The sequence below is a fragment of the Corvus moneduloides genome, chromosome 1 (assembly GCF_009650955.1).
Source record: "Corvus moneduloides isolate bCorMon1 chromosome 1, bCorMon1.pri, whole genome shotgun sequence".
NCBI lineage: Eukaryota > Metazoa > Chordata > Aves > Passeriformes > Corvidae > Corvus > Corvus moneduloides.
In genome coordinates this window covers 100,467,643-100,487,124 of record NC_045476.1, presented here as the reverse complement: position 1 = coordinate 100,487,124, position 19,482 = coordinate 100,467,643, and the positions used below count along the sequence as shown (strand labels likewise).

The window sequence follows — 19,482 nt, the reverse complement described above, 5'->3', positions numbered from 1 at the left end:
GACTTGTTCCAGCATCTGTCCACCCTGGGCCCCTCCCAGGATCTGCTCTGGATTGGTCCCAGTACCCACCCCCAGCCTGAACTGGTCCCAGTATCCATCCTAAACAGGTACAGGCACCCACCCTGGTCTGAACTGGTTGCAGTAGCCTCTCTTGGCCTCAACTGGTCCCCGCATCCCCCCTGAACTGGTGCCAGCATCCTCTCCTTGAAGTCCTCCCGGAGTCTCTTCTGAACTGGCCCCAGTGTCCATCCTGAAGTGGTCCCACCACGCACCCTGGCCTGGTCCCGGGCTCCATCACGGCTCGGCTGGTCCCGGTTTCCTCCCTTGCTCCAGGGGCATCCAGGCCGGGGGCGGGCGGGGGGGCGTGGCCCGGGGTGGGGGCGTGGCCTGCTGCCCGGCGCGCGGCGCGGCGCTGGCTCCCCATTGGCCAACGGCCTGGGGGCGTGGCTGTGGCAGTGACGGAAGTGACGAACGCGGTGGGGGGCGCGGTGGGGGGCGCGGCGGGCGGGAGCTCCCGGATGCTCTGCGGCTGCGCCGGCGATGGAAGATGTGGATTGAGCCACGAAATAAAACAATAGCGCTTAAATAGCAAAATAATAACCCGGCTCATCCGCCCAAGGCGTGGCTCCTGCTCCAGCTGGTCGCTGGAAAGCACCGTGTGAACAAGAGTTGGTTTTATTTATTTTTTTTTTAAATTTTTTTTTTCGCTGGCCGTGCAGGATGAGCGCCGTAGCTGAGGAAGTTAAGGCAGAAGATGGCAAAGCGGAGCCTGAAAAAAAGCACTTCTACTGCGAAGTGAGTAGGTTTCTTTGGTAGGTTTTCAGCCCGGGTGCTCGAGGACAGGCACTGGAAGGTGTGCGGGGGTCGGGGACGCGGGGAGCTGAGCCAGGCGCGGTGGGCAGCCAGGAGCGAGGGGGTCTGTAATGTGGAGAATAACGTGGCCGGTCCCTGGGAGAGCTGCTGGTCTCAGGATTCGATGAATTCATGTTGTTCTTGAGCAGTCACAGGTGCGGTGTAATGGTTCTTAATGGTGCAATGGTTCATTGCAGGCTTTCCAGTCTCTGTTGAGGGTTTCTGATAGGCGGCCGCAAAGGCTCATTTATCTCTAAAAGCTGCAGCTCCGGGTCAGACCGTGTTAAATTTGTCAGTGCTGTACTATTGTAGCACTGAATGTTTTCCTGGCGCATTCAAGTTCTGCGACGGTATCTAAAGGGAACAGACAATACTAGCATGCATTAGTCTTTGCTTTTTTAAAAGCTAAAGACAGTAAGAAATATTTGTACATCTGTATTGCCTTCTGTTAATTATTGCAGTGGTATATGCCTACCTGTGGGTCTTAAAGAAATTCATGTGTCTTCCTCCATTGTTTTTCTGGTCCCTTTACTGTAGCTGTGAGTGAACAGTGAACGGAGTTGCAGTTATTGTAGGGCATGATTTTGCCGGTGTTCCTTTCTAGTCCCTGCACGATCATCCCTTTTTGCTGGCTTTCCAGTTTGGAGAAGTTTAGAAGAGTACGAATTCAGAAAGTGCCGGTAGCAGAGAAGGGGGAGGCTCTTAAAAACTTCTTACCACCTGACTTATTTAAACACGTATTTAAGTATCGTTTGAACAGGTTTGCATACTATTTCTGGTCATTTTAGTGGTATGCTGCTCTCTTAAAAGCCATGCAAACTGTACTGTATGAGCCAAAGAAGACATTGAGAATTACACGGTTACGCTGTAGAAATGGATGTATTTCGTATTAATAATTCACCAGCGGTGGAATATTCGTAGCATAACTGAAGATGTGCTTTCAATTTCTCTCTTTCAGGTTTGTAAAATTTCATGTATGTGTGCTATCAGTCTTCAGTCACACTATCGTGGTGCAAAGCATAGAAAGGTAAACTTTTTCCATATTAAATGTATATGCAGATTTAATCGTAAATCCGGGACTCATGAAGGTTCAGTGCTTGATTTCATGCAGCTTCATGTGCTTATCTAACTTACTGGTAGATTTGTAACAGTAATTTTCTTGAAATATCTCAAGAAAAAGATGAGGTGGGAATCTCACAACTCTGCTTTGTGCAGCAGGTAACTTGAAACATCAGCCGTACCTAAAGGTAATTGTGTGCTAATTGTGAAATCAACGTTTGATTTACACGGGAGCCACAGGTGGTGAAAGAATTCAACCTTCTGTTTTCTGATGCAGTTGGTAAAAGTACTGTTCTGTCTTCCACGTCTATATAACTCACCTGTACTTTGCATAAAATGAGCTTACTCTTTACTTTGATAGTAGCACCAGTTCGGATTTCCTGAAGGAGTTACACAGATAAACTAGCCAGTCTGACACGTCTGTTGGTTTGAAGCATCTCAGTAACAACTCACTGGTTTAAGCACAAGACAAGCAAAGGCATTATATAGTTAAGTACCGTTCTGTAAGGGTGTGTTTAGAGATGAGGCTTTTACAAATGCTGTGTGACAGAACCTTTGGCTGTTGATTGGCTGATTATTGTCTTTGTTTAAAATTCCACGACATTCTCAGTCTGTAAAAGTGAGACATAAGTCAGTTGTCTGTGCTCCTCTGCTGCCATCAGGTTGTATTGTTGTAGCACTGAAGAGCCTGCTCTGATTTCTCTTAATGACATTTTGTTCTTCCTGGAATGTTAGAGACTAACAGCAAAACTGCCTTTCTCAAGTGTTTGTGTACCCTCTTCTTTTTTGTTGGAGATGAGGTGCATCTCCCCACCTCTGCTATTCAGACAGATTAATAGTGTTCTGATACCTCTTTGCTGATCACTTTAATAGCGTTGATTCTTATTTGAGTCAGTGGCTCTGCTTTCTCCAACTCCCTTTTTTTTTTCATCCCAGGGTTGAGTCTTGGTCCCTGTTGATCCAGTAGAAGTGTACAGTAGTATTTTTCATATCCTGTCAAATATTCCTGCCGATGCAAAGAATTCCTTTGCTTTTGTGGTTGTTTCCTTTTTTTTTCCTTAGCCAACCTTCTTAGCAATCTAATTATTGCTGGTTTTCCCTTAAAAAGTAGAAAAACCAGCATTTATTTTCTTAGAAAATCTGCATATAGTTTTGCTTCTGTTTCACGCTTGGATATATGCTGGGCTATATCAGTCAAAGTTCTTGTGTCAATGAAGTCTTTGAGGTGATAGCAAACAAGAGTAGGGCAGGTTGAAAACTGGATTTCTGTTAGATGTGAACTCTGTTGTGTGCGGAGTCATGGTCAGTAACACGGCTGCATTGCTGTAGGAATAACTCTCCAAGATTGCATCATTATTCTCTTAAATTATCTCAAATTTCTTTCTTTAAATTGTGAAATCTATTGTGTGTTTTGGTGGAAAAAGGTCAGAACTCAGGGTGATTTCAGGGTTTTGTACCACTAGGTTTGGAATAACTACAGAAGTCCTGAGCCTATGTTTCTTTTTGATGCAGGGTAGGTGTAGATACTGAACAGCTCTTAGTTTGTTCTTTACTGGAGGAGTTCCTGTTCAAAATAATACTACAGGATGTCCTGACAACATAACAAGATGGAGAAGGCAGTAGTTCTTTTCCGAAATCACAATATTGGCCTGGCCAACCCATCAGTCATTTTTCATGACTTTAGTCAGATTGCTTTTTTTTTCCTATCGGTTGCCCATTTGTTTTTAAAATGGCATTGTTAAAGATACTCTGTGCTTGTCTGCCACTAGAAGGTGTTTCAAAAATGCAAGAAAAAGCCCTTCATCAGAAGGACAGTCATTAAGAAAATTTCAAGAAACAAATGTAAACATGTGCTACATATGTGAAATGATTCTCATTTCACTGGCCTGTGTTTCCTATTTCCACATTCAAAGTAAAATGTGTTATTTTGAGTAGCTGCAGTAGTAAAGCTTGTCTGTCTGACAGATTTGTAGGACTACTTCAGCTGACTTTCAGTGTACATGGCTATTTTATCTCTTTGTTTGGTTGTTCTGGATTTTGAGTAGGTACATAAGATAGTTATTTAGGTTGTTTCTTCATACCTTTCATGTCTAGTTTTTTTCTAGTGCTGTTATTTCATAAGGCCAAACCCTTGTCAAAAAGGTGCTGATGGCCAAAAGATTGTGTGGCTGGCATGATCACAGCACAAGGCTGTGTGGATCTTGTGCATTGAGTGCTGTGTGACCTCTGTATAGTTGCATAATGGTGGGGTTTGTGGTTTCATTGCAGAACAAGTATTAATGGGATGGGGAGTTGTGGACAGTGACTTAGCCAAAATATTCATAGATGTGTGTATAATTCATGGCTCTGAAAATTGGAGCTGGCTGGTATTGGATACTTTGAAAAACAGTTGAATTTTAGTTTTGGCCATTATGGTAAAATGTTTAGAAAACAACATTTATATGCATTTACTGATTCTTTTACTTGAACCAAGCCTGTGAGAGTAATGGGGGATATAACGCGTGAAAGGTGGATTTGTTTGGCCTTTTATTTTGCACAGCTGAGGAAAAATCTAGGCTTTTTGGGACAGCAGTCTCCAAATAAAATACACCTGCTCTGTATATACCTGCAATATGGTGGTATGTGATGTAATTTATTCTGTTTTTGTAAATATGCATTAGTTTTATAGCTCAGTTTGCTAGAAAGGAAATCCTAGTGTGGAACATCTCTTTTTCCATGTATTTTGAACAGCCCTTTGCAGGTATGGCATCAGCAGAAGAGCACTGTCTGTTTTGTGAACTGTATTTGGAACACAGATGAAGATTGTTCTGGTTCTATCAAAGATTCAAGGTTTCTTGCTCTCCCTTCAAATCTGGACTTAGGTAGAAATGCCTGCCATGTCCCAAAAGGAGAAAAATCCATATTCAAGACTCTACAGGCTCATTAGAAACAAGGAATGTTCAAATGTGAAGAGAGCTGTTAGTCTTTGTCTTCACCGTTTCAGTGTTCTCACTTCTTCTACCTCTTACCCCTGAATGCTGTGCATCAGAACCTGTGGTTGAAATATCTAATATACAGGCAACTTTTCTGTCCTTTCTGGTGGCAGTAAAATCAACCATTGCTGTGTAACAAGGATTTCAATCAGATGTATTTGGGTTGATACTTGGAATGCTAATATAGCTAGTTACAGAAAATTACCTTACTGTCGGATTGTTTATATTTGGTCTCAAAAAGCATGCTGTTGTGTTCAGCATATCTTCATGCTCCAGAGAAACTTAAATTGTGAAGATTTCTTTTTGAGGGGAAAAACCAAACAGAAGACAAACAACCCCCTGAAACTTGATTTGCTTATTATAAGCTGGTAGAATTTCCATGCATATCCTCGTATATCTAACTGATATATTTCAAGATTGTATATTTTTAAGAAAAACTAAATTATGTTCATGTAATACTTAACTATGCACTTGAAACTGTTCTATTAGATAACCTGTGAACTTGAATTGTGTGGACAACTACTTATGCAGTAGTTCGTGCAGATTACAGTGTGCACGGAAGGTTTGAACCTTTAAAACCAGCAGGTTTTGAGTTTTGGCTTCTCAAAGTTAGACACTTTGCTAAAAGTTACTCTAACTTTTCATAGTCTTAGCTCAAAACCAGCTGTTCCAATCCCTGAACCAGAACAGAGAATAAGTTTCTTACCTAATGTGTGAGAATCTTGATTTCTGATCTAGTAACAGGGATCACAAGTAAAATGGACCCCTTAGCTTCAATTGTGAAACTCCATTTCTAATACTGACAAAAGCAGTACCCCAGGTGCAGTCAAAGTCAAAGTTGATTGTCTGAAAATAGTCAGGAGGACATTCTCTTTGAGCAGCAGCTCACAGTTGCTAATGTTTTCTGCGCTTGTCTGAAAAATTTGGTGTTAGCAGCTGTTTGTTGTAAAACTGGAGGAGCAACAAAAGCACTTGGAATAGTGTAACTGCAAGGAACACTGTGTCTGTGTTTCTAAGCTTATGGAATCCTGCTGAGCTTATACAAAACCATCCTCTGTCTGTGGCAATTCTGGGACTTGGGTAACTTCCTTATCTTATAACTGCCATGAAAGTACAGCTACTTGGCTTCTCAAACAATTAGTTATTGTATCAGTCTTGCTTCCTATTGAATTGTCACACCCATGTCCAGCATATCTTCCATGCCACTGAATACGGAAAATACAGCACTTAACTCCATGGACTGCACTGGACAGACAGCTGCTGTACTGGTAGAATGATCACACTTACTGTTTCATTCTTGTAAAGTACAAGTTTGTGTTTACTTGCCAGAAAATTCTCAAAATGAGTCAGGATTGCTTTAGCTATTAAATGGAAATTTAAGTTCCTCTTTTCTTTAGATTCTGCCAAAAAGCAATCATCTGCTCTGGATTCATCCAGTGAAAGACACTTTCCCTGTTCGTCATGATATGAATGCTCTTACATGAGATTTGGCTAGCCTTAAGGTTTAACCAAATCCACTCAAAATGCTGGGGGAGCTGCTTTTAGTTGGTTTGTTTTTCCTTTTGGGGTGGGATTTTTTTTTTCTTATTTTTTTATTGGAACTACACCTTCTGAAAACTTAGAAGCTGTAATCATACAGAGCTTGAGGTTTTCCTGGCATCCTTCAGATGCTGTGTTTCAAGCCATAATCATCTCTTAAAACTTCATTAAATAACAGGGCTTTCTTGAAAGTAACCGTGTGTTAACTGAAAGTACAGCTTTGTCAGTACTTCCAGCTTTTGCAGAAAATCATAAAGGCTCTAACTTTTCCTATTTGACAATGGAAACTTTGGCCTGTAATGCAATTTATCTGCAAAAGCTTCTCAGGAAGTGCTGGGTTTTTCCTTCGAATGTTGCAGCACATTAATTTCTTTTTCTTATTTTATTTTGGGATGACTTGCATCTTCATAATTAAAGCGAGAGAAAGCCCTGAGACGCAGGACTGTCTATTGTAAGTATAATACTTTTTTCTTCCAGCCTCCTAGGGATAGGTATTGCTTGGGGATTTAATGTTTGTTGCTTTTGTAATAGTTCAGGTATTTGCATTTGCTGATTTATGTGCCTGTAACCGTGTTTCTCTTTATATGCTGAACATTCTTCTGAGATTTCTGTCTAGTGAACTGCTGAGCAAAGAATTGTTTTAGCATATGAAACCTTAATTATGCCTTTTCACATATAAATATTTATATATCTGTCTAGTGGAGGGATGTATAGTCAGTGTTTTAGTTTCTCACCTTCCCAGGCTAAACTGTCTCCCACTTGTCTGTCAGCTTGATGCACTCACTGCTAAGCTTCAGGCAGAATGCTAAGGAGCTAAATCAGCAGGCTAACACAGTGCTGTTGCAGATGCAGCTCTACCAGTGCTGAAGCTGCTTAGCTGCATCACAGGAATGTTCTGCCTCTCTTTATTGTAGTGAACTTGGAGGAGCAAAGATATATTCAAGGTGAATTCAGTCCTCGGGGTGTCTTTTCCCCCAGAAACTGAGAAAGGACAGTCTGGATTCACAATGTCAATGAAAATGAGAGTTGTGGTGAAGATGTGGTATATACCTAGCTCACAGTGGAAATGAAAATCTTGTTAAACTACTTATGATGATGTACAGGAAGCAGAGGCATAAGCAGATGTGGGAATACTGATAAAAATCAATGAGATAATAAAAAACCAAAATGGTTATACAGTCAGTCACACAAGAAACAAGCCTTTCACTTCTACTTTATCTTCTTAGCGTGTTCTCACAAGAAACAAGGCTTACATTCCACCTTTATCATCTGTTCCCCAGTGTCTTTTGAACCTCTCAGCCTTTTTGAACCAAGTTGATCAAGGCTGCCTGAAAATACCCATCTGCACAGAGAAGAGTGGCAGTGTCAGTCCTGTACTGAGGGAAGTGCTGCAGGCTGAGCTCACTACTTACTGGACCCTGAAGAATCAACACACAAGAATGATCTGGGAAAACACTGGTCAGAGGCCCTTTTCTGAGAGACTGGGCTTCATTAGCTGCTCTCATGGTTTTGTGCTGATAAGGGAATTAGTGCAAGACATGTCATTTAAGTGTGAGAACAGTTACGAGATTTTGCCTCAGAAGCCATGACTGCTACATGGTAATGAAGCTCTCTGACAGAATTTGAAGAGTTGTGAAAACTTAAAAATCTTCTCAAAGTCCAGTGGATTCAAGCGCTACAAAATTGTATTTGCACCTCAGCAATAAGAACAGATTTGTGTGGCTCTGGTCAAAGGCTTTTAGTGGAAGACACTTTCTACAGATTTCTTTAAATTTCTTGTCAGAAATGATCATTAAAAGTAATACTCATTAAGTGAAGAGATTCTTTCTTCAAGATCATGAAGTCTGGTTTTGGAGGAATAATGTATGGGATGCATGGGACAGAAAGTGAGACTTGAGTAAGTGACAGAAGTTGTGGCAGCAAGACTGAGAAAAGTGTGGTGCAGTGCAGGAGCCTATTGCAAAGACCTGTGACTTTAGAAAACAGTACTGTATGTACTACAATCTCAGTGTTCCATGAACAGTTTGGATTAAGAATATGTGCATGCTACAAATACTGTATCTTTGAAAATGTGGATGATGTGGAGTCTTTCAACTGGGATGTATCCTGCAGAACAAGAAGTCGAAGTATCTGATTATTAAAGTGAAGAATCTAGAAGCTTTGGTAAGCAAGTTCCCTCTAACTTCTAGAGGAATCCCAGCATCACAGGGACTCCTGTCAGAAGCATTGCAAGATGTGCTTTTATCCAGAAAGTTCTCTGCCTCAACAATCACTTTGAAGCAATCAGCAACTTACTTTTAATAAAAAATTATTATACATACTATTCATGTCTCCTTTATCCTACTCTTATCAATATTGCATTCTGCTTCACTGAAGATTAAGATGTGGGAGGTCAATTTGCAAGCCACTGGTAGGCTTTATTTGTCCAAAGAGGCTGAAATTCAGCCTGATGAAATTTATTTGTTTGTTGTGCTGGTTTGGATTTTTTACAAGGACAAAAGCTTTTTGCCTAAGTAAGCTTTCAGGGGTGTTGGGAACTGCAATGCAGAATTATGTAGTCAATATATATGCAGAACTTCTTGAACTCTCCCATGGACATATTACCAGTTATATAAATAATTCTCCTTCAAGATCCAGCAGATCCAGTAAATTCATTGTGTTCTTTCACTGATATAAGAGAATAAATTATGAATTTGTCTAGCCTTTATTTTTCATTTAAAATAGCTGGGGTTTTTTTTCTACTGTTTGTAGACATATGAAGTAAGCATGAACAGAAAATACACTGCATTTATGCAGTTTAGTAGTAAAGTTTTGTGAATGAGCATGGAAGTATGGATATTCTTAAATTAAGTGCACTATGTAAAGTACGAATCAAATTTTATTTCAGTATACAAGTTAATGAGATGCTTTTGTTGCTGGATCTGCAATTTTGTTCTAATGTTCATGCTATCAAATATTCCAGTGAGATGGAAATGTGACAGCATGTTCACAGAGTTGCAGTTCAAAGAACCAGGAAAAAAATGTTGTGAAAGTGAAGGATGAGTTTTCTTGGAAATCATTCGGGACAATACCTGGCAAGTATCTGGATTGCACACTGTCTAAAAAGGAACAGGTACTTCAGAGGATGAGGCTTGGCGTATTTAGAATATTTTACACCAACACCTGCATTTTCTTCCTTGCTGCAGAATTTTAAAAATTCTTTTGTCAGTAGGGAGAACACCTCCAATGCTGCTGCCATTGGTAAACCAAAATTTTAAAAGACCGATTACTTGGATTCTCAGTGTTTTCAAATAGTTTATGCCATATATCCTTTCTGAACTCATCAAAAGTTACTTGATAATCCAGAAGTGGTGAGTGTATGTAACCTGTGTGACTGCACAATCATGTTTGGTTTGAAGTCAATTAAGTGAGGAAATGCATCTGATTCCAGATATTTGTTTTTGGAGGAGTTCCACTTTGTCTAAGAAAGGCATCTACTTACCAAGTGAGTTTCCATATGGCAAAACTATCCACAAGCTATTTTTGTGATAATGACAGAATTGAATATCTTGAATTGTTTTGGGTTGGGTTTTTATTTCTGTCTTCAGCAGTTCAGAGGAGAGCAGCGTAATGGAAGACATGGAAATAGAAGTTGCTGGAGTTCTGAGACTTTACTAAGAGTTAAATCAAAGCTCAGCTGAGTGTATAAATTTCAGTCATGTGATTCCTTTGTACAGTGATATAATTGGACAGATGGAATACTTCTTTCCCCTCTTTTTAAGGTAGTTGCCCTTTTGTTCGGGGATAAAGAGGGGAGGAAACTGAACATTGCTTTTTTTCCCCCTGGGATCTATTGGCCAAAATAGAAAAGTATTGGGAGCTTTTTGCTTTGAGCAAGAGGCATTAAATGATGGGGCAATGCCAGTATACACATTAGGCAAACATTTAGTGGGCAATAACAAAATGCAGTGGTTTCCATTCGTGAGGTCAGGCAAGAGGCATAATCTAGAGCATGAGCTCTGTTAAAGCCCTTTATAGGCTGCCTAGCTTTATTTGTGAAATGAATATGGCACAAAGAGGAGCGGCTTAATGAAATTTTTTTTCACAGCCTGTGGAATTCTTCTTGCATTACAGTATGATGCAGAGGTAGTTTGTACTGCTCTTACAGCAGTACAAATGAAAAGTGTAATAAGGGATGCTGTATGTGCTTAGCTACTGGATCTACTAATCTGCATCTACATCCTTCAACTTTAAACCTGTAAATAGCACCATGCGTGAGGAAGGCTTCATTATGGTTGTTCTGTAAAACATGGAGTTGAGGAGAGGAATCCAGTCTGAAGATAAACTGCTGTTGTTAAACAGCTGTGATGACAAGTTCTTCCTCCACTGAAGGCACAAATGTTGTGTATTCTGCATTGTGTTCACCAGTGACAACCTTACCAGTATTCTGATCAGCATTTTAGCTTAATGTTTTAAGAGATTTATATGTTTTAAAATCTCTCTCCATGCTCAGTGTTTGTTAAACATGGCTAAGAATGTGGGTCTGGGGTGTATAACTACTGCTAAATCTTCAGAGGAAAAGCTTGAAAGTTCGGGCTTAAAGACTAGAAGAGAAAATGTTTCAGAAGCTGTGATAATAGAGCATGAGATTGAACAGTACTTCAACACCCTTGCTACTTTTCTCTTGGGGAGCTCCTCTCTACAATGGAATCTGGTGTCTTTGTGCACTTCCCCTTTTGTATTCAAAAGGGAATCCGCAGTTCTGAGCTCGGGACATCCTTGTTGCTGCTGAGTAGCTGAATTGACAGTGTCTGAAACTGCCCTTTTGTTTTGAAACGTGGCTTTATATTTCTGACAGTCATTAGGAATGTGTATGCATTACAAATACATATACAGATGTTTTCTTTGTTCTTCTTTTATATGTTCAGCACTCTGTAATTGAATATTGAAATGAAGGGGTTTTTTTGGGAATTGTTGTTCTTGGGGGTTTTTTTTGTTTATTTGTTTGTGTACGTAGCTAGTATTTGGAAAATAGCTCTTACTAAATAAAGTAATTAGTTGGAAGGGATTTCCTGAGACTGATAAGGTGATTTCCTAACTTCCTGGTTGAATCAGGACTACTGCCACTGCTGGATCATCACTTGCTTGCCAAATCCTTGAACATCTCCACAGGCAGAGTCTACTATCTGTGATTAGTCAGTCTGTAGTTGCTCCGCTGTTTAGAAAGGAATTTTTATCCTGACATCTAATCTTTGCCCCTGAAGCAACTATTTCTGGCTGCTACTTTTTAATGCTTTTGTCACATCCTCACAGGGTTGGACACTTTGTAGCTGCTGTTCAGGTATCCATGCTAGTGTATCTCCTCTTAGTCTCCACCAGACTAAAGAAGTCCAGCTCCCAAACCTGTGTCATAAATTATTTGCCCTGGGTTGTTTGTCATGGTAGCCACTTTGCTGGACCCTCTCTGCCTTCTCTACATCCCACTTGAACTGAACAAGGATGTTACTAGTCATCCTTACAAGTCCCAGATAATGGGGGATACGATATTCTGCAGTAAGTGGCCTGTGCAGTATTTCAGTGTTCCCAAGATCCCACTCAGCTAAAGCTGTGGCATTGGTTGTATCCCCTAAATTACTGTTGCCTGTGAATTTTCTGAGGGTCTTCTATGAATACTAATGTCAGTAACCTGGTTGGGGATGCATCGTTGTGGGCCCTGGAATTGCTCTTTGGGGTACTCTGCTGTTTACTGAACACCAGGAGGCTGCTTTGTTTCCCTTTGAGCCTGGCAAACCAGCTGATTTTCAGCTCATTGATCAGTCTGGTATGCTTTAGAGAAAATATTGTTTTGGTTTGGTTTTGAGATGCTTAAGAAATACATTATTGATAACATTAAAAGCCGTGTGGCTAGTAGGCATGAATTAAATGTTAGCCTGGAAACCTGCTATTGCTAAATGGGAGAGTCTTCAAGATCAAAACTGCTTTGCTAAAATTCTGCGGCAGCAATGTTTTTTACTTGATGCTTTTTCTTTTTTTTAATAAGGGAAAAAATCTCAATTCCCCAGTCTGCTACCTTTGGTGATAGCAGCAGCTACAACTTGGTTTTTAGCTTGACCATATTTGTAAACTCTAACCATGTTAAGGTAGAATGTGCTGTGAACTGCTTCTGGTGCAATTCTCTGTAAATTCAGTTTGTTCCTAGAAGTAAACAAAATAAAGCACTTTTTCACATATACCTATTCATGTCATTTAGCATTTGGCCATGTTGTCTGCACATACTGGGCCCGGAATCTTAACTTGAGCTTCAGACACTAATTGAACAACTCTGACGTTGAGTAATTGTTGTACTTGCTGCATGCCTGGGGATCTTCTTTTGTTCTTGCTACCAGATACTTTGAAGCTTTTAACTGAAAAAGATGCATAATTTATTTTAAGGAATTGAGGAAGATATGCTTTCCTATACCCCTCCCTTATGTTAATATTGCAGAGTTGTTTGCATAGTGTTTGTTTGATTTGATTTACAGCTTTAACACCTATCTCTTAACTCCCTGTCTTACACAGAAAGGGGAAAAAAAATTATGTATGCAACATTGTGTTTGCCATGACTGTTGAAAATTTCTTTTACTTCAAAATTACGAATTACATTTGCAAATAATTAATAATTTAACTTAAACTTTTACTTTTTCCATCAAATGAGTATTAGTATATCACCCTGTTTTAATCTTGAATGCTGTGACTTACAAAATATTGACATCATTAAAGCATGGTGGTTTGTGTGTGTCTATGGATTTGTGGGGGAGTGGGGCAAGGGAGAAGTTCCAACAGGAGTGTTAAGTACACATCTTAACATTCAGTCTGAAGCTCTGAGAGGTTAGGAATAGATACAGACTCCTATGTAAAAGAAGATGTGGTTTAATGACTATATTAATTGTGTCTAGGACTGTGTTTAGGCTCTGCATGTTTAGACCAGAAGCTTTTGTCAGGTACCTGGAACACAGATTGATTGTCATGCATGATATTGAACAGTTAAAATAATTAGAATAAGTGGCCAATATGAAAAGCACTTAAAAATCAAATAAGAATTGAGTATTCTGGGTTTCTGTGAGATTAATGTGATTGGTATTTTGTGTTTGGGGGCAAGGGGAGTGGAATGGGAGACGTGCTTAGAGCACTTAATGAATTTAAAAAAAGAAAACTATCAAGATGGAATGCTGAGCCTATATTAAACTGCAAAACGAAGATAACTGTTCAATTCCATAACATGTTTCAATGATCTACTAAGTACTTAATAAAAGCAAACGAGAAGAAGTAGTCTGACTGTCCAACTCTTGTCCTAGGTCCTTCAGCTCCAGTCCAAGCTCCGATGAAGTATCGAGTGCTCAGACGAGGTAGCTGAATATAAACAGCCTTTTTCAAATGCAACTTTGAAATCAGTGGTTTTATTTTAATGGTGACTAAAGCAGGTGGTCTAGAAAGAAGCGATGCAAGCTGCCAAACATTTGAACCATTGCTTTTCTTTTGTGCACTCGTTAATTTATGTAAAAAAAGTTCTTAGGAGAATATGAAGTTACAAGTATTTTTACAGAAAGACTTTCAAACTTGAGACATATTCATGATTCTCTGACAATATCTTAGTGAATCTAGCTAGTATTTTTTTAGTTGGTGAAGTTTTCTGTAAAAATTTTGCGGCATGCTCAGTGTACACATATGATACAGTGAAAGTATGACAAACCAAAAGCATATAAACCAAGAACAGTATGGGTTGTTTAGATAATACGAAGACAAGACTATTTGGTTGCATGTTAGGAAACGAGAACGGCCATCACTTTGATGAGACCTTTATCTTTTTTTTGCGTGTATCTGTCCATATTAAGTCCAAAAGATGACGTGCCTTTGTCTGTCATCTTGGGAATAACCAGCTCACACTGAGCTACTGCGCAGGCACGCAAATGCATGAGAATGACATAAGGCATTTAAATGTTGATAAAAATCTGTCTATGGAGATGAATTATGTGGCACTGAATTGTTACATGTCAGCTCTGTTGCACTATGCTACTGCTGTCACAGGCAAAAAAAAAAAACCCCAAAGAAAACAACATGGAAAGATTTTAACAAGACTGTGAAATTTTGGTGGGAATAGGCAGCATTGTTCTGTGGCAGGAGGTGTCCCATGAGGTATTTTCTAGCACTGTTAAATTGCAAGAGATTTTTTAACTAAATTCTGGAACTTAGTGAAGTTTTTCTTTGTGTGCAGTTCTGGAGTTTGACTTGATGGAAGCACAGGCATATTTCTAGTGGAATGAATATTTAAGAATGAATATGAATTCCCTATTCTTGTGAAGTTGTGGTTGGGTTTTTTTTAGCCATAGCCTGATATCCTAGTGGGAAAGAATACAGTAACCATTGAGTGCTTGTGGTATTTCTATTCGTTTGCTCCAATTTGAAGAAATTAGCAGTGTTAATTACTCTTATGTAATTCATTGGTCAATTATGTGTAATTAGGTAGATGAGTTTTATTTCTGAACTTTTTTTTTCAGATTAAAAATACATATTTTAGCACTTCATCATGTTCTTTTATAATGTCCAACATTTGAATACACTTAATGCCTCTTTGAGATGGTTTTGCAGGTGTATTTAGGTGAATTCTGCTGGTGGTGTAAGCTGAGCAGGAATGCTTTAGAACTGTTTTAGGCAGAGCAAAAACCAAGCTGTTAAAACTCAGTGAGGAGCAAGATAGAGCCCTGATTGAAACACTGCTAGTTCAGACTCAGGAGTATACCTACTGTGTTTGTCCAGCCTTTGGGCTGCCCAGAACGCAAAAGGTATTTGCTGTATTAGTGGAGATTGTGTTCTTTGTTAGCCTTAAGGCGGTATAGTTCTTGGACTTCAGACTCCAAACAAGCAGTCCCAGAATGCTGTATGAGTATTAGAGTTTTAAGGGGAGGAGGGGGAGGTTGGTGGCTTTTATTTTTTTGTGAGAACTGACACAGTCTGGGACATGCTATGAATGTGAACTTTATATCTTTCCTCAGTAAACTGAACTGTATTTTAAGTCTCATTTTGCTTATTTGATTATTTTCTTGAAGACATTAAATCCTTGTGTATAAAATCGTTATGGAAGACAAAGTGTTGGAATCTTTCTGTGGAGGACTGAGGTCTTGCCTGTTTTCCTTATGCATTTCAGAATGCAAATGAATTTTGTCTTCATTAAAGTCTCCATTAGAAACTCCTTTAAGATCATAGACATTATGTGCAAACTATGTAATGTGTAATGTCTATTTATGTGTTTATTTTTTACTTCAGTGAAGAGAGGCTTCACAAGGTACATAACCTGTCTGAAGGATTTTATGAATGATCCGAGGAGAGAAGAACCTCTAATTGGTATGTTTTTTTGTTTTATAAATTGTATGCCTTTGAATTTGTGACCAAAAGGCTTTCTTTTGAAATAAAAGGTGGGATTTTAGTTACTGATTCATTTTCTGTAAATGTATTTAATAACTTACCTATCTCATACCTTTTAAATTTTAGTTTATTACACTGAGTATTATAAAGGCCTCCTTAACTGTTAACTTGTTCCTGAAGGAGCCATCTAAGTAAAGAAGCTTTTCCCAGATCACAGAATGGTTGAGGTTGGAAGGGACCTCTGTTGGTCTTAACCCCTGCTCAAGTCCCAGAGGAGGTTGCCTGGGACCATGACTAGATGGCTTTTGAATATCTCCAAGGTGAGCAGCTCTAAAATCTCTCAGGGAAACCTGTGCCAGTGCTCAGTCACCCTTGCAGTCAGACAGTTCAGACAGTATCTCCTGTTTCAGTTATGCCATTGCCTCTTGTCCTGGCACTCGGCACCACTGAAAAGAGCCCGGCTCCCTCTTTGCACCCTCACCTCAAGTATTTATACACAGTGATGATCAGCCCTGAACCTTCTCTTCTTCAGGCAGAACAGTTCCAGCTCTCTCAGCCTTTTTTCATAGGAGAGATGCTCCAGTACTGTCGTCACTTTCATGGCCCTTCATGTGTCCGTATCTCTTGTCCTGGGCAGTCCAGGACTTGACACAGCACTCCAGCAATGGCCCTACTGGTGCTGGGTGGAGCCTGCTGTCAGCACTCCTCCTTGTGCAGCCCAGGATACCATCAGCCTTTGCTGGTTCATCTTCAACTTGGTGTCCACCAGGTCTTTTCCTGCCTATGTGCTTCCTGGCCAGCCAGCCCCCAGCATGTACTGGTACCTGGGCTTGTTCCTCTCTGGGTGCAGGACTTGGCGCTTCCCGCTGTTGAACTGCCTGAGCTTCCAGCCCAGCTCCAGTCACTCAGGGTCCCTCTGGATGGCAGCACAACCCTCTGGTATATCGGGCATCCCTCCCAGTTATGTGTCATCATCAGCCTTGCTGAGGTTATGCCCTGCATCATCATCCAGATCATTAATGAAGGTTTTGAACAGGATTGGACCCAGTACTGACCCCTGGGGTGCACTGCTACCTCCTGGCCTCCAGCTGGACTTCATGTGACTGGTGACTTGTCCTCAGTCATGGTTCTTTATGGCTTTCCATTTGGTGGGATATAACAGATGTTTCTGTTTAGTGAAATATTTTTCCTCACTGTCCTTGGCTGTACTAAAAGAAATGAGATTAATTTTAACACTTGCTTTCTTTCTAACTGCTAGATTAGCCAACCCTTTGGAGAGAAGCAAGGCTACTTGTCAGCGGCCTTAGTGTTACAAGTGTGTACTGGTGGCCTAGAGAAATAGGTTCTCTGATGAAGGCCTAAGTAGCAAATTTCCTAGTTTTAGCAGAAAATATCTCAGTTCAGTGCCTTGTCTTGTAGTTACTCCACATAATAAATTGCTAGGCTTTTTAATACTAATGCTTTACTGTAAGCATTTGTAATAGAAAACACTCTGGTTGCAAGAACACTTTCAGTTCATTTGGTGATAGTTTATTTTCAGAGTTAAGATTTAGCAGTATAATACTGTAGCAGGTCTGAGATGGAGTTGAATTTCTTCATAGCAGCCTGTATGTTTTGGATTTTTGACTGAAGCAGTTTTGATGACACCACAGTGGTTTTTCCTGTTGCTGAGCAGTGCACCTGCATCAAGACTGTTTTGTTACTCTGGGTCCTCACCCCTTGAAAAAGCTGGGGATGGGCAAGAGACTGGGAGGTGGCACATCCAGGGCAGTTGACTCAAACTGACACAAAGGATATTTTGTACCATGTAATGTCAGCAATCACAGTTGAGGTAAAGAAAGAAAAAAGGGGGGGAAGCGGGATTGAACTTGCAAGGCGGCTGTTCAGAGACTGTGGGTGGGTATCGGTCTGCTTGTGGGGAAGTGAGCGATGGGTTTTTGCATGCTGGTTGGTTTGGGGGTTTTTTTACCCCTCTTTCCTTAACTTACTAAACTGTCTTTAAGTCCATGAGTTTTGTTGCTTTTGTTCTTCCTGTGTTCTCTCCACCCTGCTGAAGGGTGTGGATGTGAGTGAGCAAGCAACTATGTGGTTCTTGGCTGCTGGCTGGGATCAACCCATCACTAATAGAGAGTACTGGAAATTATGACATAAGGGAACAGCTGCAGGGTTTTCCTATTTGTTTTAAACTGCTTTTAAGTTTACTATGTTCAAACTTTTCAGAGTAAAACTTTTCATGCTGGGTAATAAGCCTCAAACTTGAAGATTTCTGACTACTTCTAAGGGATAGTCTCAGTAATTTCTAGGAAAAATGAAGAAAAATCCCATTTTCATTCTTGTAATTCTTAAAAGTTTATGTAACATTTTTAGATTATGAAAGATTCAGTTTTGTGAACTGATTAATGTCTTTCCTACGTCTGCTTTTACTCGGACACTTTCCAAATTATGTTTTATTAGTATTTTAAATGCAGTTTTTTAATCCAGACATTTGCATGGCATTTCCTATTCTCATTCTCTTTCTTAGTTTCTTGAAAAAATATCCCAGACAGGAGTAAATAATTTAGTAATGAAATATTTTTGTTGGGCTTGGAAATCCATAGATGGTGTACTTCCTTTCAGAACAAGACATTGGAAAGAGATGAATTAAGCTGATGTGGGTAATAAGTCTAAAGAAGTATTGAAGTGATCCTGAAGGAGTGTTAAATTCTGAAAATGGAATAATTTCATACATTCATTTTGAATTTAATGAACAGCATTGAAAAGAATACATTTGTTTTTAGTAGTCTGTAGTAAAATAGAGGTATTTGTAACTCTTGCTTTTACAGGTTTAGAACATGTGGTTGAAATCAGATTTGAAGGAAGAAAAGATCCACGTTACGAGTGCAGGCTGTGTGGGTGTAATACAGAGATGGCACCTATGATAGAGCATCTTAGTGGATATAAACACAGAAGAGAATATATTGTGAGTAATTTTGATGCATTTTGATCAAAATATCTTTCTAATACTCCCCTTCTATTTTTTTTTTCTAAATAATTATATCATTTGAAGTTTAAACCCCCATATGATAAATTGTCAGTACTTGTATCGTTGACTCTCCCTGGGTGAGACCAACATGAAGAGCTGTGATGCTGTGAGCTATTGAGGCAGTGCAGTCCAGGGCTGCCTGTCTGTATCAGCTCCAAAGTTGGTTCCTAAGTGTTTGGATTGCTTTCAGGATCAGCTTCCTAAAACATTGTGATTCTTTTTTATTCCCCAGCATGTCCATAGCACTGCTGGATTTGGTACAGAGGGTGTGTCCTTTTGGTAGTAAGCTTTGCATGGTATCCATTTTTTGTTTCGAAGCCTACTGAAGTAACTCTAAAATTTGATTAGATGTGTTGCAGAGAAGAAATTAGCTCATAATGTTCAAATCAATGTTTACCAGTCTTGTGGAAGCTTGTCCAGATGGTGAAATGTATGAATTTTTTAATATTGTGATATATTTTGATATTAACCTTTTCAAGCTGGTTTTATTTACAGTCTAAAGAATTTCCAGATAAAATTAGGAGAAAACCGACAGATGTAAAAGAATGCAAAGTCTCATTTTTCAGACGCGTAGCAGGAGAGCTAGAGAAGAGTGAAGGATTAAAAATGTATAAGGTAATTGGAAGTAAATGTAAAGTATCTGTTAATGTGTCTTTTATC

The 19,482-nt window shown here is 39.7% G+C and overlaps 1 protein-coding gene and 1 long non-coding RNA gene across 9 annotated transcripts in view; one reads left to right on the top strand and one right to left on the bottom strand.

Moving 5' to 3' along the window:
* The window catches only part of LOC116448963, a 32,170-nt gene extending 31,826 nt beyond the window's left edge, over positions 1-344 (bottom strand). The window contains exon 1 of the long non-coding RNA XR_004242174.1: positions 122-344. This is a non-coding gene — a long non-coding RNA (uncharacterized LOC116448963). The remainder of the gene's footprint in view (positions 1-121) is intronic.
* Positions 345-501: 157 nt separating this feature from the next.
* Positions 502-19,482, top strand: part of LOC116448905 — a 28,555-nt gene continuing 9,574 nt past the window's right edge. The window contains exons 1-8 of one of the 8 annotated variants that reach the window (XM_032119959.1): positions 502-795; positions 1,811-1,879; positions 6,840-6,873; positions 7,703-8,585; positions 13,736-13,786; positions 15,702-15,779; positions 18,623-18,759; positions 19,318-19,437. In XM_032119959.1, the coding sequence (XP_031975850.1) occupies positions 13,762-13,786; positions 15,702-15,779; positions 18,623-18,759; positions 19,318-19,437 (360 nt within the window). In that variant the 5' untranslated portion in view covers positions 502-795; positions 1,811-1,879; positions 6,840-6,873; positions 7,703-8,585; positions 13,736-13,761. Of the gene's footprint in view, positions 796-1,810; positions 1,880-6,839; positions 6,874-7,689; positions 8,586-13,735; positions 13,787-15,701; positions 15,780-18,622; positions 18,760-19,317; positions 19,438-19,482 lie in introns of those variants that run through there. The other 7 variants (XM_032119946.1, XM_032119990.1, XM_032119953.1 and 4 more) reach the window with 7 other exon arrangements.